General features: G+C 36.2%; 1 protein-coding gene across 1 annotated transcript in view; it reads left to right on the forward strand.

The window, feature by feature from the left end:
• The window catches only part of THSD7A (thrombospondin type 1 domain containing 7A), a 263,425-nt gene that overhangs the window by 113,411 nt on the left and 122,283 nt on the right, over window positions 1-27,731 (forward strand). Inside the window, exon 3 of the mRNA XM_050332888.1 lies at window positions 26,702-27,533. Within this exon, the coding sequence (XP_050188845.1) occupies window positions 26,702-27,533 (832 nt within the window). The remainder of the gene's footprint in view (window positions 1-26,701; window positions 27,534-27,731) is intronic.

Genomic DNA, 27,731 nt, shown 5'->3' on the forward strand with positions numbered 1-27,731 from the left:
ACAGTAGTAGCTCATCCTTCTGGCCTTCAAAGCAACCTGTAAAGGTTCTTTTCTTTTCTTTACCTTCTGAACAGAATCTCTAAAAACTGCAGCAGTATAAGCAGTACATCACTACAGTAAGTTCCCAAATCATTCATTAATGTCAAGAAACAGATGTATTCCATGGAAAAGGATTATTTTTGATCCACTGTATTTTCATCATAAGGATTGTTATCGTGATTGTTTTATTTCACAGTATTTCTTTATGTATCTCACAGTATATTTTCCATCAGCTGATGAATTTTTAAAATCTTGGATTTATATTTTGTCTTCAAGGCTGTCTAATAGGCATGAAATGTCAGTTATAACAAATACACCTGGTTTTCTTATGGTTTATTCACTACAGTTTATGCAAAGTTCTTGTGTAAATAGGCTTAAGTAATGCTGTAAACAAATTGGCACATTCACTTAAACTTATCCTTTAAATTTTTCTTGTGTAGGTTAAATATCAACATTTTTTATAGTTTGTATAAGCCACTAATTAAGTAGTATGCTAATAACTTCAGAAATCTGTTGCTCCAACAGTCTCTGACTGTTGCTAATTACAATCACGTTAGTCCCTGTTTTATTGTCAACACAGGTTCATGAAGTGTTCCTTCTTAATGCAGCTAATATTTTTTCTATAATAGAAATCTCATTGGGGTTCGAAGTTTCTTTTTCTTTCAGAAACCAAATATATCGTAAATGTTAATAATTTCCCACATTTTCCTGCATAAAATCCCTTGATGTTGCAAATTAATACTGAAAAGGTACAGATTTATAGACAGAAGTGCTGTTTTACTCTTCTTTGGTAATATTCTTCCAATTTATTCAGTCTATTTAGAGATCAATTTAGTAACTCTTCTCCTCACTTCTTTCAACTTTTATGCTTCCAAGTTCATTCACTCAGAAGAAAAAGAATCATCCAGTGAATGAAACAACCTTCTTAAATACAAGAAAAAGGCTGATCTGAGATTTACAAATATTTTATGAATGCTTTTAAATAGAAGCTATATGCAAAAATCACTATAAATTTTATGAGATCGTGAAAAATCAAATGCTGTTACAGGCTTGCAGTCAAATCTGGCAAATAATCATTGTTCTGAGAAAGGGAATGTGCATCAATGTAGTCACTTAAAATGATCTCCAAAATAACTCTGTTCCTGAAAATAAGTTCTTTGAATCTGTAGAAGAATAAAAAGAAAAGAAGGAGTTATTAGGCAAAATGCTTATAATACAAAACCAGACTAGATAAAGTACCCTAACCTCATGAAAGTAATACTATTTTGGTTGTTAAAACAACTTTTTGAAAAAATAAAAAGTTGGGAAATGTAAGTAATACAATAAAAACTATACATGGTGCTAAGTCATAAAGGTATTTTGCAGAAATGTAAACACATAGGCACTCTGAAGTGGGATTTTAAACGCAGGATTTTTTTCTGCAAAAATGAAAGACAACCCTACTTTTTCATAAAAAGCAGTGAACAACCCTGAATTCAGAAGGATGGTTTGGAAAACAAAACCAGGAATGTCATTATTGATTTAGAAAGTAGCAGCTCTCTGTTATTACGAACTGAACCAAGATCTAAAGGATGGTGATGCCTGATATATCCTCTGACCTGAGAATATGTTTAGCTGCTTCGTTTTCCTCTTGTTTCTGAGACTGTAACTGATAGATACATATTTATTTATATTCCTCTCTCTGCCTAAATACACTAAAGTATCTGAAGTTTTAAAAAGGCACATAAGATGTTATAAAAGATTTTGAAAAATTTAATTTTTTTCTTATTTTAGTCTATCTATGTAATTTTACTTCATTTGATTTAGAGAAAAAGTTTATTTCTGTGCCTGGTTTCAACATTTTGGAATTTCAGAAGCCTCTGGAAGAGAGAACAGTGAGTCTATACTTAATCTTGCTGCTAACATAGGTTTTGTAGGTTGCTTTTTATTTTTCAGTGTCCTGAATTGAGGAGAAGTAACAGAAGTATATGGGGTTTATAATAGGATAGCAGAACTGACTAAGAAAGAAAAAACACGAGATTCAAATTCCCATCTTAGGGTTTTGGTTGGGTTTGGGGTTTTTTATGTGTATAGCTTTTATACTATTCGGTAGATTGCCCAGGTATTAAAAAATAGCATTTTACCTCAACTGTTTTGATGCTATTCAACTTATGGTTAGGCTTCATACATGCAGTTGGCTGGCATTTTGTACGTTGAGGGAGCAGGGACAGTGGTTTTTAATTGTTTTAGAATGTATGTGTATAATGTAATTCTTTCTCATTAAGCTGTTACAGTGATGAATCTCCAGGTTAATTTCTATTCACTCTAATCTACAGTAGTTAGTGAATGGACATCAAAGTTTTGTCCTTTCTGATTTTCTTCAACCAGCTCTTTTTACATGTTTCACAATGGCAGCTTGTGCAGCCTCTGTTAGCACATTAATATCTTTCAAATGCACATTTATTTCCACATTATTCACTGTACTTAAATATGCAGGGATATGGCTATATGAAAATTATGATCTGTTGCAGGGCTTTTTTTCCTTCCTAAAGCTAATAAAGAATATTCTGTTACGAACAGATGATAACTTGTTTCCTACTATATCCTAATCATTTTTAACATGAAAGAAGTAGCAACAGGCTTTCATAAAGCGACAGTACTATCCAAGCTGAATAGTTTTGATAGTACTTGTTAAAGTAAGGTGGGCAAAGACACATTAGTGCTTCACGTGCACTCAACGATATGTGACAGGAACCTTGTGCTGACACTGCAGGCAAAGTGAAACTTGGTCATTTTGCACTCACACTGTAATTTCACACATGGTATTTCACAACAGGCACTGACTAATGTGATAACCTTGCACTAAGGTTCATTGTCGGCCTTGAAATAAAAGGTGGAGTGTGCTGAACTCCCAAAGGGTGCAGCCAATTAGCAATTTCTGTAATAGGGTCTTGCTGTTATGAGATGAGAAGTTTGTTTGCTTCAAACTGAAAAATATTCAGGCTCCTTAAAGGTTTGGTTCTTGAGAGCTGCTTTATATTTTCTGAGTGGGGAACAATTAAGCAAAATGCCTGTCATATTATAGAGCCTTAAGATACTCATTCTGGTTAGAGTTGTGTATGTTTTACTGTCATATTTATTGATTAGAGTGGTAGATAATTGTAAATTACTCCAGTATTTAGATCTGAGGGAATATTTCCTTCCTCCTACAGAGTTTTTGGTCTTCTACCCTCCTATTCCCTTAAATTAATAAGGCACATAAACCCACTTTGCTTTTTGTGTATGCAACACTAAAAGTAAACTAAATTTTATGAAAACTTGGTGGCATATATATATATATGTTTCCTCAATCCATCATATAATTCTTGATTTTTTTTTTTTTTGATAGATGCACATACACAAATATCTAAATGTATTTAAAAAGGAAAAAAAAAAAAGGCAGTCCTGGAAATGTCATCTGTTTCTACATCATGAAAAGACATTTAATCTCATTCTGCAGAACAGTGAAGAAAACTGTCCTACAAGCATTTCCCTTGCTTATGATCTACTGAAATATCCAGAAGTAAAGGAGAAGGAATCCTGGAGTAGATTTGACCCGTTTTCCCTTTGTACATGTAACAACTTTTAGGAAGTTTTCTATTTTTTTAGGATTTCTTTGGAATTTTTATATGCAATACCTTTTCATCTAAAGCAATACTTTCTTGATAAGACATATATTTTCATGCTCTTCCATCTCACAGTTCTGTAAAAATACATTTTTTACAGAGTTCCCTGTGTTAAATGTGGTGACCTTTGGTACACACTGGGCAGTGTGGATTTTGCAGGTTTTGATGAAAGCATACATAATAATTTGGGAATAGAAGGAAGAACTTTATCAGCATGGATTTTTATATATGGTGATTAAAAAAGAGAGCAGTCATATCAAATCCAAACAAAGGTGAATCTAACAGAATATCCCTTCTGTGACACTGCCTGTTTCTGGATGCCTGGGGAAGAGTATGAAATGAGGACAATTATGTAGTGATATGCCTCTAGATGTTATCCTTGCCTCCAGCAAATTGTGTCTTTCTAAACCAATGGTAATCCCTTACTGTGTAATAACTTTTGCAATTTTTTTCCTCAGTACTCATGTCCTGCTGCTCTTTGCATATAATCACCTACAACAAGAAGTTCCCAAGGTGTTTTTACATGTTACGTGGGAAACATCCTGGTTTGTTTTGGTTTTAATTGCAATTTGGTTCTATTTATGTTAGAAGACCCACTTTTATTTATTAAAAAATGTGGTAAATAGTTGGTGTTTATTAAAAAGTTCATGAAAAACAAGGCTATTCTGAATCTTAGCGTCACCTTACTTGTATGCAGATGTATAAATGCTAATCCCAGTGGGCTCATCCAGCAACTCAGATCTCTGCAGTTTTTTTACAGGAATAGTGTTCAATTATGACACCTATAAAATAAATAAATGCTTTAGGCATTATTATATCTTCTGAAATAGCAGATGTTTAGAAAATGATAAAGCTGTTGAGGACAAGAACTTAGTAGATTTCACAGAAATAGGTATTTATACAGTTAAGGAGACCGACAACAGGTAAAATATGGTCATTCAGAATAGAATAGAATCATTCAGTTGCAATGGACCTACAAAAGTCACGTAGTCCAACTTTCTGACTTGTTTGTTTTTCCATAGCTTTAGAGTATTTATTTAGCCCACAGCTCTCAGGACAATCATACAATTTTACCGTTCTGGTGAAGATTGATTTACTGGCTGTGCTTCTACTGTGCTTGTTGCAGTGGTGTTGGAGGATTTCCCTAAGTCCTAACCTTGGCATGATCATTGGACCATGTCTAAAACAACAAGGGTAGAGGGACTTACAGTCATTCTTGTGTCTCCGAAGAGACATTAGCAGAACATGTGGGGAAGCCTCTACCAGTAGTTGCTGCTTAGTCACGATTTCTTACTCTCCAGCCATGGTTTGTTACTGTCCAGCCACCAGCTATTGTCTTTTGGGCCTCAGATTGTCTGGATTACAAATTTGGACTTCATGTGGGACATTTTCTGCGTGTCAGAAACTGGTATTATCACTAATATGATATGGCAAGTTTGGGTGATGGGCTTCCCAAGTGTTAACTTCCCTAGTGGATGGGTGTTTGAGATCTGCCTCTTTTGAGCCAAACTTTTATTTGAGGTGTGCATCTTTGAGATGCAGCTTAGTGCCCTTGACAACCTGTTGTAAATCAAGAGCCCAGAGCTTGTACACACTTAAGATTTTTAGTCACCAGAGAGTAGTTCACAGTGACTTGTGTTTGCTGCCTCTAGCATAAAGTATGTCTCTAAAGATAAATCCATTGAATGGCATCACCTCTCTCTCTGCAAAGCCTTCAGCTCCTCTCTTGCTGTGTATTTTATGAATGTTAGCCTGTCATAAGATACCTCAGTAGGAAAGATATGTGGACATTGAAGCAACTGGTCTTTTGATAGTGTTAGGTGGTATAGGAATGTGTATAAAGAAAGTGAAGGCTTGTTGGACAATCATTTTTCATCTTGGACAGTCTCAAGAGATGCCATTTTGGCCACATTTTGAATGCAGTTGGGGTATTTAAGATAGAGGTGTGCTTATTGGCTTGGGATTAACCTATCAGAACAGGATTGACCTATCCATTTTGTCCTCTTCTTCCGTGAGCTACTGAAAAACAAAATCCATTTAGTATCTGGAGCCTAGCATTCTGCAAACATGTGATTTCTGGTCAAGAAAACATTCCCTGTGTGAGTATTAATCATCAAGCATCTTGGAACCTTTGAAATAGCAAAAAGCAAACTGGACTGTAAAATTGTTATTGATGCTAGAAACTCTACTGGAGCAGGGTGAGGCCTTAGCCTGATTCCTTTATGCATCTGGCTAGCAGAGATGAATAGGAGGGTGAGGTCTTGCTGGCTGCGATATATGTGTGCTCCAGGGAAACTTTGATGCTTGCAACCAATGGTTTGCAGCTGTGATGTCATACTTCTTATAAAACATATGGATGGAAGTCTCTTTGACTGAGTAAATGATCTTTTTAACCAATTAAAAAAAAATTAAAAAACAAAACAAAACAAAAACCAACCAACCAAAAAACCCCACATCTTCAGAAATGTTTATTCTCAATACATAAGTATCATGGAAACTTTTACTGTATTATCTCTACTTTGAAAGTAGTTCTGACACATATGCAGTGTCAAACTAAATCATTATGTGTTTCCCGTGAACCAAAAATGCACTGAGCTGCACTGTGAGGGCCCTTGGTTTTGTCAGTGATTCTTTGAATTCTGTATTGAAGCAAATTTCCAGGCATCCAGTTCTGTGTTGTTTAAATGGAAGTAATGAATTCGAAGTTCACAGTATCATTGCAGGATATGGATTTTTTTTTTAGTGTAAAACTGCTTGTTTTTCCATTGCTTCTACTTACTGTAGAAAATGGAAAAAAGTAATCTTATGTTCTTAAGAACCAAGTCATCACCTCTGGGCAAGTATTCTGCTTTGTTCCCCACTGATGCTGATGCCAAGCTGAAACCTCAGAGTTTTCAAACACTGCACCCACAACCACTTTCATTCTCAGTTTTTTTAATAATGATAATTTCCTATATTGTTCAACATATTTTCAGTTAATAAGCTAGGAGGTCCAAATGTACTAAAACCTCATCAAAGGGTAGAGTAATACCAGGAATTATTAAGCATCACTAGATAGAAGTAGGCTGCAAGTATTGAACAAGTGGTTATCACAAAGTAACAAAAATAACATTCCTCCATTGCCACTGTTATATGTATGATAGAAATCTGGTCTTTAACTTCCAAAGAGGGGATATATATATGTTTGTCATTTATATTGAAATATTGACACAAGACCTCAGTTAGGACTGAGTTGCTCTTAGTAGATTTCTTTTAATAATGGAATGCTCTTTGCCATCTGATGAAAGAACATGTACCTGAATAAAGAGGTGAAGAGGAAAATGGCTTTTTTTTGTGCTTGAAATTTCTAGGGGCTTATGAGATGATATTAGGTCAGTCTTTTTATGCTACCCAAGTGTTTGTTGCAAACTAGCATCAGGACATGAGTCTGGTTGTTGCAACAGAACTGAAATACAGACATTCTCTGTTAGATAAACAACTCTTTTCTTGTTTTCAAACACTTATGTTTGGAAGATTTCAAAGGAACAAAGAAAACCTGAAAAATAATTAGAAGATATAATTTTATTACATAGCATCTTAGATAACTTGTACTATCTAAATCAAAAACAGGGCAATTTTATAGAAAATCTCTTGCATTTCCATTGAGACTTTTTTTTTAATTTCTAGTCTGTAAGTTGTGTAATATGGTTGACCTATGTAGTTGCTGATAGTGAAAAGCCTGTTGGCTGTAAAGAGAGTTTGAATTGAAACATGCAGTTAATACTGAATTTGCTTGGATAAGTGTTCCATTTCTTACAGAGAAATTATGAAAGCTTCTGATATCATTTCCAGTAATAGAGGAAGATCTGTTAGTATCTGGATTAGTGACTGAAACCAAGGTCTTAAAGGCCAACAAGGGAGCAGTAGAATCAGTGTCTGAACTTCTATTGTTGGATTTTAGCTATTAGTGTTTGAATTATTGAAAAAGCAAAGCACTGAAATAGAGGGGTTTTTTTTCAAATCTCTCACTGTAATCTGTGGGGTTTGTCTCCTTATTTAAAAACCAAAACATACATTCAATAAAAGCTATTGCTTTAAATAAATTTAATTCACATGTATGAATCAGTATAAGTATATTCAGTTATTTCATAAGATGGTGCTCTCTGCAGCTTTAAATTAATACTGGTTTGTAGACAGCACCTGTTGTATTTTACCGTCCCTTAGAAGGCAAGAAAGCAAACATGCCCATTAGCATATTTCAGTCAGGTTTTTATATCGTATTTTATTCAGTTAACATACAATCATAACAGATTGTTTGGGTAATAGTAATATAGTGCTTCAAATGAATTTGTGCTGCCAAAATGCTTCCTGATCCATTAATGGTATTTTCACCTAGAGTTAACACCTAACTTAAATTTAATTCTGGATTTTCAACAGGTGTCTTAATTTTAATGTATGGTCAGGTGCTGTGGTCCCAACAGTAACAGGATCTGACAACACCTTATAAATCACAGCTTTATGGAGGCAGTAAGAAAGATGAGCAGCATTGCAACCATATGGCCACTCACCTAATCACCGATAGCAAATACAGGGTCAGAAACGATGCCGTGGCCGTGGCAAACTGCCAGGGATGCTTGGTGTGTGGGTCATCTGGCAGCAACAGCCAGTTCTGCAAATGCTTTTTGCACGTAGGTTGGAGTCAGGATACTCCTTGGCTCCAGCAACAGCAGTGTGATTGGAGAAAATCCAACCTTACATCAATAATGTGGGCAGCATCCTGCCCACGCTGCCGACGTCAGGCAGGGTGTTGGCTGTCTGCCTGTGCTGCCCATGCTGGTCGGGGTAGGGTGTCTGGAGGCAGGGTGTCAGGTGTAAGTAAGCAATTACTTGTGTGAACATCATTAGGTTCTCTGCAGCAAAACACTGCACCAATTTGTGTGGATTGTACAATTACTGTCTGTTTTGAAACAGACAGCCTAACTGAAGCAAGGAGGTTTTGAGACAGCTGAAGACTTTCACCAGCAGTAGCAGCAGATAAAGTAGGGACCTTTTGTTTGTGAAGTCCACTGTTTTGAGCTCTTGTTCTTTTCTGATTGACTGTTAAGTCATTGCTTCTTGCTTTCCTCATGGCTGCTGAACCTCAGTTCCACTAACACTTCTCATTGGCTCTTCACTACAGTTTTCCCTTTTTCTCTGTATTTGACATAAACATTCCAGGGAAAGCCTAGCAAAGCAAGCAGTTCAAACAAAAACAGTTATCAAATTGTTTATTCTCTGTGTGTGCATTATATATATCTCTCCTGAGCCTGATCTAACTTCTGAACTCTGTGGAGTATCTCCTGGACACTCTAGTTCTCTAAAGCTGCACAATGTCCAGCACAGTAAGGTCAGGTGTGTTTGGTTCTTAGACCAATAAAATGAATATAAGTAATTGAATGCATCTTCTAGAAAAGCATCTTGTTTTAATCTCAAGATCTGTAGGGAGAGAATGCTATCTTCCTGGTTTAAATGGTCGAAAGAAAGAAGTCTCATTTCTGATTTGAGTTTCTTTTCTATTTTATAATACCCAGCCCTGATAAGATGTAGATGGTCCAGTGGTCTTCTAGTGAAATTCTGGTCAACTGGTATGAAGTCAGGTTTCTTACTGCTATAACCTCCTACTCTGGAGTAGCTTTATTGCCTTTAAAAATCCAAACTGGAAGGAAAAATGCAAAGCTTGCTAATTAAGCAGAGTACTGTGATTTGCACGTAATTAGATGCATGCGGTTGGGAGTATATTTTATTCTCTTTGCTACCCAGCTGACTTTTGTTTCTTTCAGCGGTGCCATACTGGGTTGAACTTTCTTTTGCTTACATTAACCTGCTGTTGAACAAATAACTGTGCCCTTCTTAAAGTGTGACCATTCTCTAGATGACTATTTTTTCACTCAAAAAAAAAAAATAGAAAGGCATCCTAAATAGTACTTTTATAAGGTGAAAAATGGAAAAAAGGCAGTGTCACTGAGGATACAATAATGAGGTCAAGGTAGACAAATTTAGGCTCCTGCATTTGATCTATAATTATTTTAATATACATTTTCTATGAGGTAATTGCTGTTATCCAACCATAAATTTTATATTTTAAAAAGAAGGAAGAACTTCTTCAGTTCTCCAGTAAAATTGGAATTGAGTGAAATTTGCATTATGATGGAGACTTAGGCCAAGTGCTTGTGTGTCCCTGCTTGAGCACACTTGTTCTTTCCTAGTGCATCTGAAGAAGGGGAGAGAGATTTTATGCCTGTTAAAGTAACCTGGATGGATAATTACCTCTTATATGTCCTCCAGAAAAAATAAACAGTGGTCGTATGATCACTGTAAACGTCCTTTGTGACACTGAAATTCCCATAAAAATTTTTTTCTTTTTTTCCAAGCCCAGTGAACTCATCATGTTGATGAGTTTTAAAAATTATTAGGAAAGACTTTGCAGTCACTCTTCCCCCTTTGTAGAGAGAGTCTCCTTGAGACAAAATGACCTTTCTGTTTTTCAGAGCCTTTTGAAGATTTTTCAGCATAATTCAGGCTGATAAGGATCTTTGCATCACTTATTTGGCAATGGGGTGACTGTTTCTTTGTCCAACAGTAACCTTCCTTCTCTACTCATTATCTCTGGTGAGGGCTGTTTTAATTGAAGTCATCCCTTCTGAAAGATCTCTCCAATGCAGTTTGTTATTGATTTTGAAAGATCTGACCTGTTAAAATTTCCTTGCCAACGAGTTAACCTTCTTCCCTGAAGGTGAATTAAAATAGAGAATGACATTTCTAATTTCCTAAGTGATGTAGCCAAAGGAACTGTGCTAAAGTGGTATAATGTTAGCTCAGTCCTTTAAAAGGATTTGTTATTTAGCATGGTGAGATTTCTTGGGCTGTGCAACAATAGATTTCCACTCAGGTGCTGCTGCCTTCTGGAATGGCTTTTAATTGAATATTATTGTATCACAAGGAGATGTTCTTGGGTTTGTCTCTCTTTCTTGAAGTTCTGTTGTAAGTTACACATGGAATTCAGGTCTAATGAATCATTAGCAAAATTGAAGAATATGAAGAAAACTATTTAGCTGCCTAGAAATTTGACTGACCTGATACCACAGCATCATTTCAGCAGTTTTGATGACCTGGACTCCGCAGACACTTATTTTTCAGAAAAAAAAAAGTTCCTAATTCCACCTGCAGTGGCTTTACTCTGGCACTGTCCTAAAATTTCTACTAGTATGATCGATTAAAAATGATCATAGCCTGGTGTTACAATCTGCTTTAAATATTGCAGAAAGAACTTCAGATTCAAATATACCCTTGAGCAAAATTAAAACTCACACAAGTTATCTGTTAGTACCAAAACCTGATTTTTATTAATTGCTAAGAGATGCAAAGAGAAAGAAGAAAAAATAAGAAAAGATTGGAAAATGCTGAGATTATTTTTTTAGAAGCAGAAAAAAGATACCACTGAAAACTACCTTTCTGTCATGCTGGTGCAAGTGAGGGGCGGGAAACAGTTTTCTACCTCTTTTTTTTCCTCTGTCTCTGCCACTTTTCGATGTTATCTCTTTAGCTGGAAGGGATTCTCTGGAGTGCAGGAGTGTGGCTTCTCTGCTCACAGACAGCAGTGTCCCAGGTCATGGAGGGTGTCAGTCCAGCCGCAGCTCCCTGGCCTTCAGGAGTATAGTGGGGCTAAAAGGATAAGGTATAACTCACACATGTGGCACAGTGGTGTCAGTTCTCTCCAGGCTGGCAGGTAGGCAGCATACCGTGGAGGGAAAAAAGGCAAGGGGAGGGGAGGAGAGGTGAGGAGAGATTCCTGAGGCAACCAGTTCTCTCTCCCTTTCCTCTTGCCCCGATTTTCCAAAGTTTGCCCTCTAGTTTTATAGTGTTCAAAGGAGGTTGATTTCTTGGCACGTAGCCAGTTAAGGTGTCTGAGGAGATATGATAACCTTAAACAACAGCAGGATCTTTTGGCAGGAAAGGTCCCATGGGAAGTCCTGGTGAGAACTTATGGCAGAGAGCTGACAGAGAATTTTTGGTAGGAAGTTTTTGACAGGCAGAAACAATGGAGGAACATAATTTTTGGCATTTCTGTATTATCTGTGTGTTACACCTGGTTCATATATAACTTTTCTCCTTTAAATCAAACTTGCACAAGGACTTGTCCTTCACCATGTAGAAAATGAATTTCTGTTTATCTAATACTTTGGAGTATTAGGAGGAGTTTTAGGAATGCTTATAACTATGCATTGTTCAAGGAAACTTAAACAATGAGATAGAAAACCTATGGCAATCCATACAGTGCAATATAAAGATTTCTCAGTATAAAATTTTAAATCTTTTCTACCGTTTTGTATCTGTCACATTTCTTTCTCTACTCAACTGAAGTTAATAATTGTAAAAATGTTTAGAAATTCATTTCTAATGTAGTTAATATTTAATGAAGTGTGAATCCATGTTACATATTTAAGTTTATGGGAATTGTCTATTAGATAAATTTTTAAATTCTGTGGATTATTTTCATAACAAATAGTTCTTCCTGTCAGTTTTCTGATACAGAATCTGTGGTGTGGAATTAAACATCTATTTCTAGAATGGTAGACTTTATTGAAAGTTTTATAATTCATGAACTCCAAATCTTAACAAATAACATTTTCTTACTGTCTACTTTCTGGAAATGTGTGCTTGAAAATGCATGATGTCTTTTAGTCTTCATATAGTGGTTTAAACTTTGGCATAGTGAAATTTAGGTGATTTAGGAGATTCTGGAAATTACATAACCAAGTATTGCCTTTGTGACTTCTGTGTTCCATATTGATATGTGTATTTCACAGAATTGCAGAACAGATGAGATTGGAAGGGACCAATTGAAGTCACCTTGTCCAAACCCCCTGCTAAAGCACAGTTACCTAGAGCCCAGGACTGTGTCCAGGTAGCGTTTGAACATTTCCAAGGATGGAGACCCCATGTCGTCTCTGGGCAGCCTAATCCAGTGCTTAGTCACCCTCAGAATAAAAATGTGTTTCCTGACTGTCGTGGCAACTAAGCCCCACACAGCTCATCGACTTTCCCTGTTGAGATGCAGGAGAAAATTGGAAGGATAAAAGTGAGAAAATTCATGGGTTGAGATAAAGACAGTTTAATAGGTAAAACAAAAGCTACATGGACAAGCAGAGCAAGATAAGGAATTTATCTCTTCCTATTTACAAGCAGGTGTTCAGCCATCTCCAGGAAAGCAAGGCTCCATCATGCATAATGGTTACTTAGGAGGACAAGCACCATCAGTCTGAACATTCCTCCTTTCCTGCCCCCGGCGATATATTGTAGAATCATAGAATATCCTGAGCTGGAAGGGCCCACAGGAATCATTGAAGTCCAACTCCTAATGATGACCATGGCAGTATATGATATGAAATGTCCCTTGAGTCAGCTGGGGTTAGGTGTCCCAGCTCTCTTCCCTTCCAACATGGTGTGCATCCCCAGTCTCTTCACTGTACAAGCACTGTAACGAAAACATCTCGTATTATCAATGCAGTTTCCAGCACAAATCCAAAACATAAACCCATATGAACTACTACGAACTATGAAGAAACCCTATCCTAGCCAAAACCTGCTCTCTAGTGTTCAGAGGAGCCTCCTGTGTTTCAGGTTGTGCGCACTGCCTCTGGTCCTCTCACTTGGCACCACTGAAAAGAGCTTGGCTCCATTCTCTTTGTACCTTCCCATCAGGTATTTGTCTTGTATTTTGTACAACATTTAATATTGCTAAGTCTTATCTCAGCAGTTGATAAAATGATCTGTTAAGTTACTGCTGACAATGAGAATTTGTCAACAGTCAAGACCAGATTTAAACCATTCTTTTTAAGTATAATGGGTACCTTTAAATATCCTCTAGTAATGTGAATTTTAATTACTTTAGCATTTGCCTGCCTTTCACAGAAGGATACTTGGTAGAGGAAGTACTATGTGGTTTATTATCTTTACTGGATGAGCTTTTAGAATTGTGTCTGGCTTTCTGGAAAAGCAGAAACCAAAGGTTTATTTCCTTCCTCCTTCACCCTACTTATTTTAATAGCAGTTATAAGTCCCACTTGCCTACCATGTTTTACTTTATGCTAAACTCTCTAGAAGAATTTCTCTTCTCTGTAGAGCTCTTCTTTTATCTTTACAAGAATTCTGTCGGACCTAAATGTTGTCAGAATTTCGTTTATAAAATTTCTATTTTTTCCCCCCAAAATTAAGCCTAAAAGAATTGTCTTGGTAAATATCTGATTACTACAACATGGTGCATGTTCTGTCATATTTTTCTTTCTAGTGACTTTAACAACGTCTAATGAAATCAAAGGTTTACAGGTTTCTTGAAGGCTAAATGAGAATATTTAGAACAGGAAAACAGTAGTGACAAATATAGTATTGGAGGAGTATTCAATGACATTCCTCACTGCTGAACTTGAATACTTTAGCACAGTTTTTGAAGACCAGCAAGTTATTAGGAAAAAAAACCAAAAAAATTTCTTGCGTTTGCCGTTCTGGAGAGAAATGCAGTTTGCTCTCATACCATGTTCCTTCCTCAGCTCTGTGGCTTCATGTTTGAAGTGCTCTAATACATTCTTCATCTCTCACCTTTATCAAGTGGGAGGTTTACCAATGTAATAATCAAATAAATCCTTCCAAATCTACAACAGGTTTAAGTTCATGCTAAAGAAAAATGTTATTTGCCAAGAAAAAAAGAGTAAAAGAGGTGGTGTTTCCTAGTGGTATCTGCTAAAAGATTCTGCTGTTACTTATGAAATAACCTCTGTGAAGTAACTATAAATCAAAGGTAGCACTAGCAGTGGAAAGGTACGTGGGGTTTGTGCTAGGATGGAAGACTAAAGCCAGGGTTTGGTTGCTGTGTTTCTCTCTCTGTTTCTTTGATGGATGAGAGGAATTTTAAGAAATTTCTGATATGATCATTTTCTTGTGATGGACTCCTTAAAATACTTGTGTACTTTTAATTTTTTTATAATAGTGACTTGTATTTTTAAAAGGACATCTTGAGTTCTTGTGATAGATCATTGTGGTAATATCAGATCAAGTTCATGTATTTTTAAGCAGAAGTCACTGCTGTGGTTAATGGTGAGTTCTGGTTAACAGCAAAAATTATGATATAGTCTGAGATGTTGAAATAACTCCTATGGTAATATTTTATAGAAGTTATTACTTATTTCTAAAACAATAATTGAAAAAAAGTATTTACACAGAAGGGTTTGTTAGATGTATTTCCAGCATCATAAAAATAGACAAATCCACTTATTTTAATAACAGCTTTGCAAAACATTTGCCAGATGGAAATAAGTGATAAAGTAATAGTCATTATCTTGAACTAATTAGTTGTCTCAATTGTATCTGGAATGAAAATGATTGATTACAGGGTACTCAGATGAAGGCATTGCTTAGTTTGCATATGTTGCAGTGACAGGTATCATATGGTCCTGATAAGATTTTTTCAAACTTACAGAGATCTATGCTTGTCAAAATACAGTGGCACCTGTATTTTGAGTACAACCACATGGCTTAGTTGTCTTTCCTTCCTATAGTTTTAAGTATGATGCCTATATAATGAATGTGCCACAGTTTCAGGGGAAAGTTGCCATTTAAAATTGGAAATGGGTTTCAAAGGAATTTAGCAAAATGAAGATGATGAATAATAAATGAACAGAGGATATGCTTGGGAGAATGTATCTCAGCAAGACATAAAGTCTTAGTGCACTTCAAAAGAGTTATGACTGGATTGTTATTTCAGCCCAACACAGAGGCAATTTCAGTAATGAAATATTTAAAAGTAAATAAATATAAATATTTAAATATATAAATTTGACCCTTTGCATAGTGTTCTCTACTTAGAAGATGCAATTTTATTAAACTTTCTTTGCTCCAATGAATTAGAAGAAAGCCAAAAGGATGACAGGTCCATTACATTATCTAAGTGATATTCATTAAGTTCAGGTCTGCTATTTTATTTCATTCCATTAGTGGTAAAGAAAACTATAAAGAATCCAGAGGTATGAGAAATCTTCCTATTTGATCCTTGAATATCTGTATTAGCTCTCTTGTGACCAAAGAGTCAGAGGGAAGGCACGGATGAGAAGTATGCATGCTGTGCTCTATGAATAAGATTTCTGTCAAGAGTAAGAAAAAGTGGCAGTTTATCATCTGGGCCTCCTACTTTTTTATTAAAGAGCACCTTTCAACACAACTAGGATTTAGGGCAAAACTCAAGGGAAAGATATTGAGTAAATGGTGTACTTCCAGAGGGAAAATGACAGAGCATGTATTCTTACTTCTTGCACACAGTTTTTCATCAGTATCTCTGAAGGGGCTTTAAAAATTGATATTATTTTCGTTACCTTATGCAGAAGAAGCTGAAATGCAAGGAGACAGACATGGTGTATGTAGATCCTACAGGCTAGCATTAGGGATAAGAGTACAACTTAAATCTCTGACTTCTTGCAACTGCTTTGTAGAGATTTGTTATAACCAACTTCCTGCTACCTTGTCTGACATTATACCTTGCAGGAAGTCCGACCCTTTAAATAAGTCAGTGCACAAAGATACTACATTTAATTTCTGATTTCTGGTTCTAGTAGCCTCATTGAAAAGCTGTAACCAGTTTCTGAAGAGCTGTAGCAGTGAATTTCATGTCTCAGTGAAGGAGGTTTTTGACTTGTTTGCCCTTGGCTAATGTAAGCAGAGACTGGGATTACAAACCGCTGGGCTGGCACAAGTGTGATGGGCTGTGTTGACGGATGTACCCTGTGGTTGCGGCAGCCTCACAAGTAGCACTTCTGGCCATCAGCACCACAGCAGGAGGCTATGATGAACAAGGAGAAGAAATCAAAAGGCAGAAAATGAGACAGAGGCAGAAAAATAAAAGCATTCACTTGGTCTTGATGAAAATTGAAACAGAAATATTTTGTCTTCTCTTTTTAATGTAACTGTGTGTACTCAGGAAAATTACATTTAACAAACTGAATTGCAAAATTATTCATGATAGAAATAAAAGGATCTATTTAAAGTCTCTGTTACCTGTTCAGTATCGCTAATTACTATTAGATTACATGAGACATGCACAGAAATAAACTCATATAACACTGTCAAGAAATTGGTGCTGCAACACATGCTGATGCCCAAGTGTCATGACAAGGGCTAGTGGTGGTTTTTTTCAATAGATCTAGTTGGGGTTCACTCTGATGAAGACTGGAAGGCAAGGCTCAGTTGGTTAAATTAGTGCAAAAATCTGCATTTCCACATATGGTCTCTGAAAACAGTACTAACTATGAGATTTTCAGGTTATGTGAGGTGTTATGTCAGAAGTGTTTCAGTTAAAATTTGCTTTAATATTTGTGAGTAAATTGAATATATAATACTGATGGGAAGAAAACAGTGAATCTTCATTCAAAACCACGGAGAAAACCTAATTTTAATCTATACAAATCAAATCCTCCCCTTTAATAGGCATTAGATCCTGTTTTCTCAACAACCTATCTCTTAAAATCAGATTCTGACAGAAACAGAACTGTAAAAATATACAGGGGCACAAATGAGAATAATTTGTTGTGATTTTTTTATTACCCATTTTATTATAGAGCTTTCATTATAAAATTATAATATTTACTCATTATTACAGTCTGAATAATAATTGGGAGTAACTTCTGATTTCATAGATTTACTATGCTGTTCATGGGAGTGGTTGTTGGTTTGTATTTCCTTGCCTACTGCATTAAAAAAAATAGGTTCATGCCATGTGTTTTCTGTCATTACATTTCTGATATTTCTATATGTTTCTATTGTTACATTCTGGTAGCATGGAAAAAAAGAACAATAAATTTAGGAGTTTCTAGTATGATTTCTAAAGCTGATCTTCTTTAGAAGGTGGTTGAAGAACACATGGATGTTCTTTATATGATGTCTATATATAAGTATTTTTTATATGAAAGGTTTTGTACCAGCATGTCTGCTGTGGTGTGTGATCTGGAATTGGTGGGAAGCTGTCAGAGTACTGGGAAAGACATCATATATGCTCATTTTTATATCTTCTTCAAGCCTCTGTTCTTTGTTGCTGTAAGAGATGGATATACTGGGATAGGCAGGTCTTTGGTCTGACTCAGTATGTCTGTCTCACAGGGGACATGCAGAGCAACTTTCAACTTTTCTTCTGGGTAATCAGAAGAAAACCAAAATGGCCATGTGGGAGAGATACAAGCAAAGGGTAATAAAACCATTTCATCCAACTTACAAAGCCTGCAAGAGTGTTTGCTATGTATGAGAATCATCATTTTGTCAGAAGAGCGTTATCTGGCATTTCAGCCAGCAGTGTGACTAGAGAGGCAACATAAGGAGAGCAGTGTGAGGAATATGTTAGTATGGTTTAACACCACCTCTAATGAAACTAAGAAATGTTCATGAACCAGCTTCATATGTAAACAGACTATGGGCTAGAAGAAACTATATTCAATATCTTATAATATCAAGAGCATTTATTTCAACAGGACTAGAAGCTCAAAGCAATGTAATTGCTTTGTAGAACATAGAAGCTATATTTCTCTTTAAAGCATGCAGCTTCAATTAAATATTCCTTTTGTGTATTCATTTAATATTCATTTTGTCTTCTACTGCTATTCTTTGTAAAGGAAAGATGAAGACTGAGAGGAACTTAGACTGAAAAGAAAGTTTTAGATGAAGAACTGTTTTAAAACTGAGTAATGTTTTGAGAAGTAGCTGAATAATTATAATTAGAATAATTATAATAAGCCTGAAGGAAAGGATTTAATTCCAGGTGGTAACAACAACACAGAGACAGATAGTTCTGCACTCTGAGCTGTCAGCCTTTCATGTTTGTGTATGTGCCAGTACATACTTCAGATAAGCAAGTTGCACCACTACTGCAAGCTGGAGGCTCGCGATAGTTTGGGTGCAGATATCAATTTTCAGGGTATTACACTGATGTACATTCAAATTACTTCAGAAAGAAATATAGTATGAAAAGTGTAGACCCTGGTGCAGTTTCTTTAAAAAATTGAATATGCACAGCCAGAGCAACAAAATAAATATTAAACAGTGACAAATATAAGAATGTTAAAAAGGTAGTTGAGTGGAGAGTCTTGTGGGTTTTTTGTTTGTTTGTTTTGTTTTGGAGTTTATGGGTTGTTTTTGTGGGGGTTATTTGTTTATGTTAGGCTGGTGTTTGTTTTGCCTGTTTAGTTTGTGTTTGTTTTGTTTTGTTTTTGTTTTTTAATAAGCGTTAAATTCACCACTGGCTGGCTGGGGGGAATGAAGATCTAGCATTATATTTAAAAGAGGAAAAGAATTTTGAGACCATTTTATTTCTTTATGATTTTTGTTTGGGGTCTTTTTGTACTGTAGAACTACATACTTTTTTACCCTCTCAACGTTTATAACAAAGGGAAAAAAAAGTCAATATCTATTATAGTTGTCAAAATATTAAGGCACAAAGAAAAGCAGAAAGCAGACAAATAAGCTCTCTACCAAGTGAAATGTGGTTTTAAAGTTACCATGAATTACAACACAAGAAACCACTGCATCAACAATGGCAAAGCATGTTAAATTCAATTTTTTTTTGTTGTAGAATACACAACCTCGTCTTAGATTCACTCATTTTCTAATATACAAAATTTATTTTTCTCCCTACTGGAGGAAAATAAATAATATCTGGTTCCAGTAATTGTGAGGTTTTAGTCTGACAGTGCTGTTAGGGAAACACTGAATAAGCATTCTACTTTTTTTGATGTCAGTGTCAGAATTTAAACTGGTATGGTTACTCTTAGCTCAATTCGTGTGTGTTTTCATGATTTTAAGAGAAATTTAAAAATAGGTGCATAATGTTGATTACCATACCAGTATCAGGAACATGTGTGAATATATTTTCCTAAGGGATATTAGTAGGGAAAAAATAAAAAGGTCCATATTTTATTAAGCACCTTAATAATTAAGTGCACACCTACAAAGATAATTAAGTGGCTGATTTTTATATACTTTGATCTGCCTTTGTCATATTGTTTGAAAGTGTGCTCTGGAAAACTGGGTAAACAACGTGCAATTTACAAATTAGATTATTTTACATTACTTTTTAATATTAATTTTTTGTATTTCATTGCTAATTTGAGAAATTTCAACAACTTGTTCCTCAGATTCTGAAATTCTTTGAACTGTGCATGGCTTACACTCTCACTTATACTATTAGGAAATAAAAATATTGATCTAAGAGACAAATCATTTGTAGGCCTATTTGGTTCTCCATTATATTCCTCTGAAACACAGGTGTTATGTTTTATGATGTTGAGAATAATTTCCTTTTTTTTTAATCTCTTTTCTATATCCCAAATTAATTTTCTTTGATGTAGATGCTACCTTGCATGTACTTTTCAACCTCTGAAAGAGGAACCAAGAAACACAAAAGCATTAAATAGAAACGACAGTCGAGGTGATCCATAGCACTCCTAGAGGGGACAGTTTGCTGGCAAAGAGAGCAGCCAGCCAGTCATACATCTCCCAGGGAGTCCTTCCGTGGGTGGGAAAGATGTGAAAATAAAGGTTTTGTCTTTACTTTCTTGACACTTCCAATAGTAAAAATTACAGAACCTGTCTCTCCAAATGAGGACAATTTGTTGTGTTGGCAGCATGTCAGATTCTGTATTTAAAAAAAAAAAAGTATCAATAATTTACCTAGAATTACAGCATTTTGCTGTACTACTTTTTACAGGTAGTATGTGTCTGTATCAGTGAGACTCAGTTCCCTGTTTAGATTTTCACAATTAACTACTACCTGTAGATAAAAATACTTTGTTGTAGCAGCAGTTCTTTTTCCTTTGTCACTGTAATTGTGGAGAGCAAATATAGATTATACAGGTATACTGTACCAAGTTACAGACATGCTTATCATATTTGAATTTAGCCAAGCAGATCTGCAAGGGATTTTAGCAACAGCTCTGAGGCTGTTGTATTCTTGGTGACCTGCTGTTCACCCAGCTCCTTGACCAGCTCTGCTATCAAGAGCTGCAGTTTGCATTCACTGTCATCTCCTGAGTTCTTCAAATACTTCTTGATCTGTGTCTTTTTGACCCCTCTTGAGATTTACTGCTTAGGCTTGAATGGTATCTTGTAATACGCGTGTCCTTCTGACTCTCAGCCCTGTATCAACCAGTTAACCTTCTTGGCCCTCAGCATAACCTTTTCATAATACAAGGAAATTGGAGTTCTCCAATACTGGGTGAGGTTATCTTTTTTCTGAACTTAGAAAAAGTAGATTTCTGCTAATCAGTCTCTCAGTAGTCTCTTTAAATACAATCCTCTCAAAATACTGAAAACTAAGCTGCTCATTGTCTTGTGCAGTCTGAGTCTCTCTCACTGGCATTAAACTGTTAATGCTACTTACAGGCACCAAACCAGTAACACAAAACCAGTTCTCATGGAAAGTATGGCAAAATTCAAATGAAATCACTGGTGCATTTGTTAAAAATGGGAGTAATGTCTTGCTCGGTGCTTTGGCAAATGTTTGGAGTTTTATGTTTAGGGATACTTGGGGGATTGTTTTGTCTTTCTTTGTAATTGTGTGAGGAGAAAAGCTTAAGGGATTTTCACATAGCCTTATTTGCCCTGGATCAAAGTTCAAAGTGAGTTCTTTCTTTTTCAAACAGCAATAATTTTAATACCTGAAACAATATTAAAATATACAATACTAAATACTACGATAGCCTACTTTGTTCTCTGCTGCAAAACTGTCAATGCTTTAGTGGAGGTTTAGTCTTCAGTTTTTAAAGTCCACTGTGATCAGTCTCTGAAATATCAGAATAAACCCGCAGTAATGGTTAATTCACTTATGTTCCTGTACCCTAAAAAAACCTAAATGTTAATCCTCCAGAAGCTTAGACGGAATCTTAATATTGTATTTTACAATAATCTCTTTAGAAGACAAAGAATTACAAGTGACATTTTAAACTCACTAAGACTTCAGTGACAACTCCCAACAACAAGAAGCAGCAAGCTTTCTATTTATTTCTGTAATTACCATTTGTAATGTGCTGATTAGTTAGAGTGGATAAACGATAGTATTTTCATGAAACAAGTTCAACTCGCTACAGGCAAACTATGATTCGTTCATCTAAATATCTCTAAAACAAAATCCAGAGAAAAACTACTTTGCATTCACAGCAGCAGCCTTTTTTCCCCAGTGTGAAATGGTTTGAGAGCATGTAGATCCCATTGGCAAGGCGTAACTGGATACAGCAGGGAGTGCAGAGTGTCTGTGTGAAGACTGTTTCAATGGGAGAGAACCTAAAGAATATTCATAAAGAGCAAATTAAAATATCATATGAGGCCTTGATTAGGCTTGACAGTTTTCCTAAATACATTCTTGTTGTTACTAGTGTTTGACATCAGCTGAGGATTTGTGAAAGAGCAGCCAGCCACTCACTATGTCCTGCAGCCTTTAAGTTAGGGTGGTGGATGAGTCTATGTACTGCCTTCTGCTGATCTCTTTCATTCTGAGTTGCGTATCAGTGCTACATTAGTTTCTGTGACATTAATTTTATCCCAAAATTTCAGTTTTACAAATACAGTGCTAAGTATACTACACATAATAATGATATAATACACAGAGCATGTTGCAGGGGATCTTTAGGTGGTTGTCCTATACTTTTAAGGAACATTTGAAGGCTCTACCTTTACTGTTTTTTCATCATTTATCTTCAGTAATGTCTTGACCAGCAGGCAAAGAAATATTGTAAGGGTGTGCTAGGTACTTTTTATTCTATCTGTTACAATGAGAAAAAAATGACAGTGGATTAAGAATACTTTCAGATTTATTTCTTGTTTGTTTGTTTGTTTAAAATCACAAAGCCCCTTTACTCAGTTCAGAGACATTTACTTTCCTTTTTTTTTATGATTATTTTTAAATGAAAACCATGTCTTGCCTTGATGCTTGCAATGTCTTTGGGACCTCTTAAATTAGAAGTGCATTACTGTAGACTCTTGATAAATGGCAGAGAGAGATGGGTAACTGTAAAAAAAATTGGAGAGGAGCTTCTCTCTCTCTCTGTGAGGTCCACATAAAGAATGTATGGCAACAACGTTCCTCAGCAAGTGCTTGAGGTTAAAAACAGTGACTTGTGTTTCTACAAGGAAATGTGTGTAATTGAACTGAAGATTTCAAAGTGTGCAACTGAAAGATGACAGAAATATTGGTTAATGTAGGTTCCAGAAATTGTTTTTAAAAGAGAAAACATAAAAAAGGTATTTCTCAGAATAATTTTGGTCAGAACAAGTTTCTGTTCATATAACTAGAAATACATCAAATTATTTTATTCTTTAAAAACTAAAGAAAAAACACAATTGCAATTCCTCTTCTCCACCCTAAATAAGACAAATGAGTTAATTAAGCTGATGAAATTACTGGGTAGGTATTTTGAACTTAATTCATTGGAAGTTAATTTGAAACTCTTATTTTAAAGGAGCACTGAGTGTGGAATTGTTAGGGTTAGGATTTTTTCCTTTATTTTTTTTTATTTTTCTATATGTTCCCTAACCCCAAAGAGAAATGTAGCTAGTTGTGAAGAATGGTACCAGTTACAGGTTTTTTGTTCCTGCACATATTAAAGCATGCATTAAAAACCAAACATTCACCACTGATTCTATCACATAGACATACAGAAAAGTTCTTTTGGTTTTGTGTTTAAAGTTTTTCAGGTTAAAAGCAGCACAAGCAACTTTTTTTTTTTCCCTATGTGTTCTTTATGTGACATATTTTTAAAAAATAGTTCGTGGAGCCTTTTACGAAGGTGGGGGAGATCGCATAGAAAAGAGAAAAAGTCTGAGCAAGTGGAGGATATGGCAGGGAGTAGGTGGCCAGACTGCAAGGCCAGAGGGATTTCTGGAGATACAGGACAGTTTGCTACAATTTAAATTCACTGGTAGGGAGGCACAGAGGCTTAGAGGGCAGGGAAGATATATATATGTGTACACACATGTGCATATTGCTAGATAGATATAACTATTTTTTTGTTTGTTTGTTTTCTGCCCTTTTGTTCAACTTTTTTTTCTTTAACACCTCCTCCCTCCACAAGTTTTAACTTTCTGAGCAAATAAAATTTGATTTGGTCGTGTGGAAGCACTTTAGTTTTTTGAGGAAGCTCACTAAGGACAAAACCTAAACAGATACCTACCCCAAAGCTGTGGTTCACTTTTAGACCTTGTCATAGTCATATAAAGAAGTATGCAATAATACTTATGCTTTTGGAGTACTTGCAGTCGTAGTCTCTAAATGGGTTATTTTGTATTTAAAATTAAAAATCAACCTAATGTAGATAGGAGGGAAGGTCAGATACATTGCTTAGTTTTGTGTCAACATGCACATGAACATAGAATTGCTGAGTAGCTGTTTGTCCATGTAAATGTGGTTTGTTGGTACTCACTGGTAATGCTTTTATAAAATGGCTTGCTACTTCACAGCACAAGCAAAATAATGTAATTTACTACATGATCCCACCTGTGCCCCTCATCATTATTTTGTATTCAGTTCTATAAACAGCACACTTGTAATCTAATGAAAGAGCTTATTTTTGCCCAGTTTTCACAGTCACATGCAGGCTTTTTGTTCGTATTTAAGTTGCCAAAGGCAGTATTTATTGCATTGAGGCCGAGATTTTTAACATTTGCATTAGTAGAAACCTGCCCAAGAGTTGGATTGAAGATGCTTTGACTTGCAAGCACAATTTTTAGGTACAATGTATTTCTCGGATTATTGATGACTGTAAATTTGATAGAATCCCAAATGAGTAAATTTTTCATCTGGATTAAAGACCTGGTCTTTAAAAAGAGGGATTTCTTCACAGAATACACTGAACACACCTGGTGAACTACACCAGGTGTAGTGACCTGGTAAGACAGAAATTTGAAGTGTGCAAGATAAAAATTTAGCTTTTTTTCAATCATAATTATTTTTTGTATCTCGCTCTTGTTGAAGATTCTCTGCAGCCTTTGTTCTTTAAAAATTGGCAAGTGTTCAAGGTGGTATTTTGAAGAAATTATATCTCTCAACTCAGTGTAAATACCTAATTAAATACAACAATGATTATATAATTCATGGAAGGCTGGTTAGAGATAAAGTAGTGCAATCTTGCTGAAATGAAAACTGAAATGTGTTTGTATTTAATATACATTCATTTTTCTGGATAGATAGCTGAATCTTGGAAACCATAATTCAAAATTATGTATGGCAGAGTTTCCATGGGCTGAGTCTGCCAGCTGGCATTTCTATTTAGTGTGCACACTTAGGGTTTTGGAACTAAAACAAACTGTGCAGGCACAGTATCCATTTAAAAAAGAAACAATGAGGAGCAGAGGCTAAGTGTATGGCCTGTCACCAGCCCATTCCCAAACTGGTACTGAAGTTAATAAGATGAAAATTGTGTTGAAGTCAATGAGAGTTTTAAAGCTCATGGGAATCAGTAATAAGATGTGGCTTCATATTCCTCCCAGTCATTCAGTAAGGAACATGTTGTAAATAATTTGTATCTTTCATAGTTCATTTACTTTTTCTTGTGCAGTACTAAAATTATGCCGTTAACCTGCTTTGGAAATAGCAAAGGCTCAGCCTAGCTTTTACTTACACAAATAGTCTTGTTACTGGGGTCAGTCAGATGAATGAAGATTGTGTGGCCTGGCCCCAGTTTCTTCGTAGAACATGAGGAGTCCTTAGTCAGAGAAAATGTCTTCTGTGTGATTAAGTGTCTGCAGATAGACAGATTTTCTTTGATAAGTGATTAGAGGGGTTTTTCTGAACTGTTTGTTCTGTTGCTCTTATACAGTAAGTCAATGCACAATGTTTATGAGTGGAGGTCTTAAAAAACCTGAAAAATATAGGGCTTTTTACCCTCTGATTTGTGGATTTCATGGTTGAACTGGGTGAATAATGAAAAAAACAACTACATCAGTTTTCAAGGATATAGGTTTTATTGATTTCTGTTGGCGTTTATTATAACGACATTGCATATTGAGTATTTACCATTGGACCTTGGAGATTTAAAAAAGCAATGGGTACCAGTTACTTCTAGATATAACTTACTCCTGCAGATATTCTGATTGGACACAAGAGGAAACGAGGAAACTTTTTCACAATGAGAATAATCAGCAATTGTAATAATCTCACAGAGAAGTGGTGGATTCCTCAACTTTGGACAATTTTAAGATTCAGCTGGACAGGGTACAGAGCTGTCTTGTCTAGACTGTGCTTTTGCCAAGTGAAGTTGGACCAGATGATCCTTGAGGTCCCTTCCAACCTAGTATTCTACGAGTCTGTGATTCAGTAATTTCTGTTCTTTGGAGAGTTACCAGCTGGTATGTCTCTGTCTTCAAGAACTTATTCTGTTCTATAATGATATCACAGGTTGTGTGAAACAAACATTTTTACGTGGCTTTTAACTTTTATTTTAGTTATAGTAAAGACTAGAAGTAGTCTACTTGTGTTACCAGTGTTTTTCAAAATGTATTGTGGTGTTGTTTTCATTTTTGTATACAATAGAAAAGGAAAAGAACATGATATTAATTGGCATCAGGGTGTAAAGTGTAGTGCAACAGAAATGCAACACAAAATCAAAACAGTCCAGGAAGGGGTATTCAAGCAGGTGAGAGAGATCAGATTCATGCCTTGGGGGGGAGAGCTTTGGTTTCTACCTTAGTAGTCAAAACTAGGTGATGAATTTGTGGTTGCTCAGTTCTTAGTTCTCTAATGAGATTAATTTCTGTGTATGTTCTAGAAACTAAATATTCACTTTGTCTGGGATAAAAAGTGAAATGTATCCATAATCATAAAAATAGGAGATGAAGAGTCATCCCATCCTTGCGTTTTTCAAGTTTGAGTTTCTCCAAGAATTAAATTCTTAGAGATACAGTAAATGCTGTGAGCTTGCTTTTGCACTGTGCCAGAAAAATAATTTAAGTGTGCAATGTAAGCATCTTTTCTTGTTTTTCAGGTCCATGGGGGAGATGCATGGGAGATGACTGCGGTCCAGGAGGCATCCAGACGCGAGCGGTGTGGTGTGCCCATGTGGAGGGCTGGACCACCCTGCCCACGAACTGCAAGCAGCCAGAGCGGCCGGACAACCAGCAGAGCTGTTTTCGGGTCTGTGACTGGCACAAGGAACTGTATGACTGGCAGATCGGCAACTGGAACCAGTGCCGGCCTGTCCTCTCCCGCAGCCACGAGAAGCCCCTGGAATGCCTCAGAGGGGAGGAAGGGATCCAGACAAGGGACATCACCTGTATACAGAAGTCCAATGGGGTTCCAGCTGAGGATGTCATCTGTGAGTACTTTGAGCCGAAGCCGCGGCAGGAGCAGGCATGCCTCATCCCATGCCGGCAGGACTGCATCGTGGCCGAATTCTCCCCCTGGTCGGAATGCTCAAAGACCTGTGGCAATGGACTTCAGCATCGAACTCGGCACGTTGTGGCTCCACCGCAGTTCGGTGGGTCTGCTTGTCCCAACCTCACCGAATTTCAGATCTGTCAGTCTAGCCCATGCGCTGTTGAAGAAAGCCTGTATAGTCTAAATGTGGGACCCTGGAGCTCATGCTCAGTGCCCCATTCAAGACAAATAAGGCAAGCAAGGAAACGAGGGAAGAACAAAGACAAGGAAAAGGACAGAGAAAAGGCAGTTCGAGACCCTGAGGCTCGTGAGTTAATTAAGAAGAAGAGGAATCGTAACAGGCAGAATAGACAGGAGAACAAATATTGGGACATACAAATTGGGTACCAAACAAGGCAGGTCACATGTACTCACAGAAATGGGAAAACTGCTGCTCTGAGGTAATCACTATTTCTGAATTTGCATATATTAATTTTTATCCGTTTACAGTAAAACATGCGTAAGTGGATTCTTCTACACAAACCTGAATCTCAAAATGGGACTCATGGTATTTCCAGTTGAACATTCATCATCAAGCTCAAGTTTTTTCTGTGACATTAAATATGCAAACTGTGTTGGGGATCATACTGAGGATCATG

The sequence above is a fragment of the Myiozetetes cayanensis genome, unplaced genomic scaffold (assembly GCF_022539395.1).
Source record: "Myiozetetes cayanensis isolate MyiCay16 unplaced genomic scaffold, myiCay2020 scf1, whole genome shotgun sequence".
Lineage (NCBI taxonomy): Eukaryota > Metazoa > Chordata > Aves > Passeriformes > Tyrannidae > Myiozetetes > Myiozetetes cayanensis.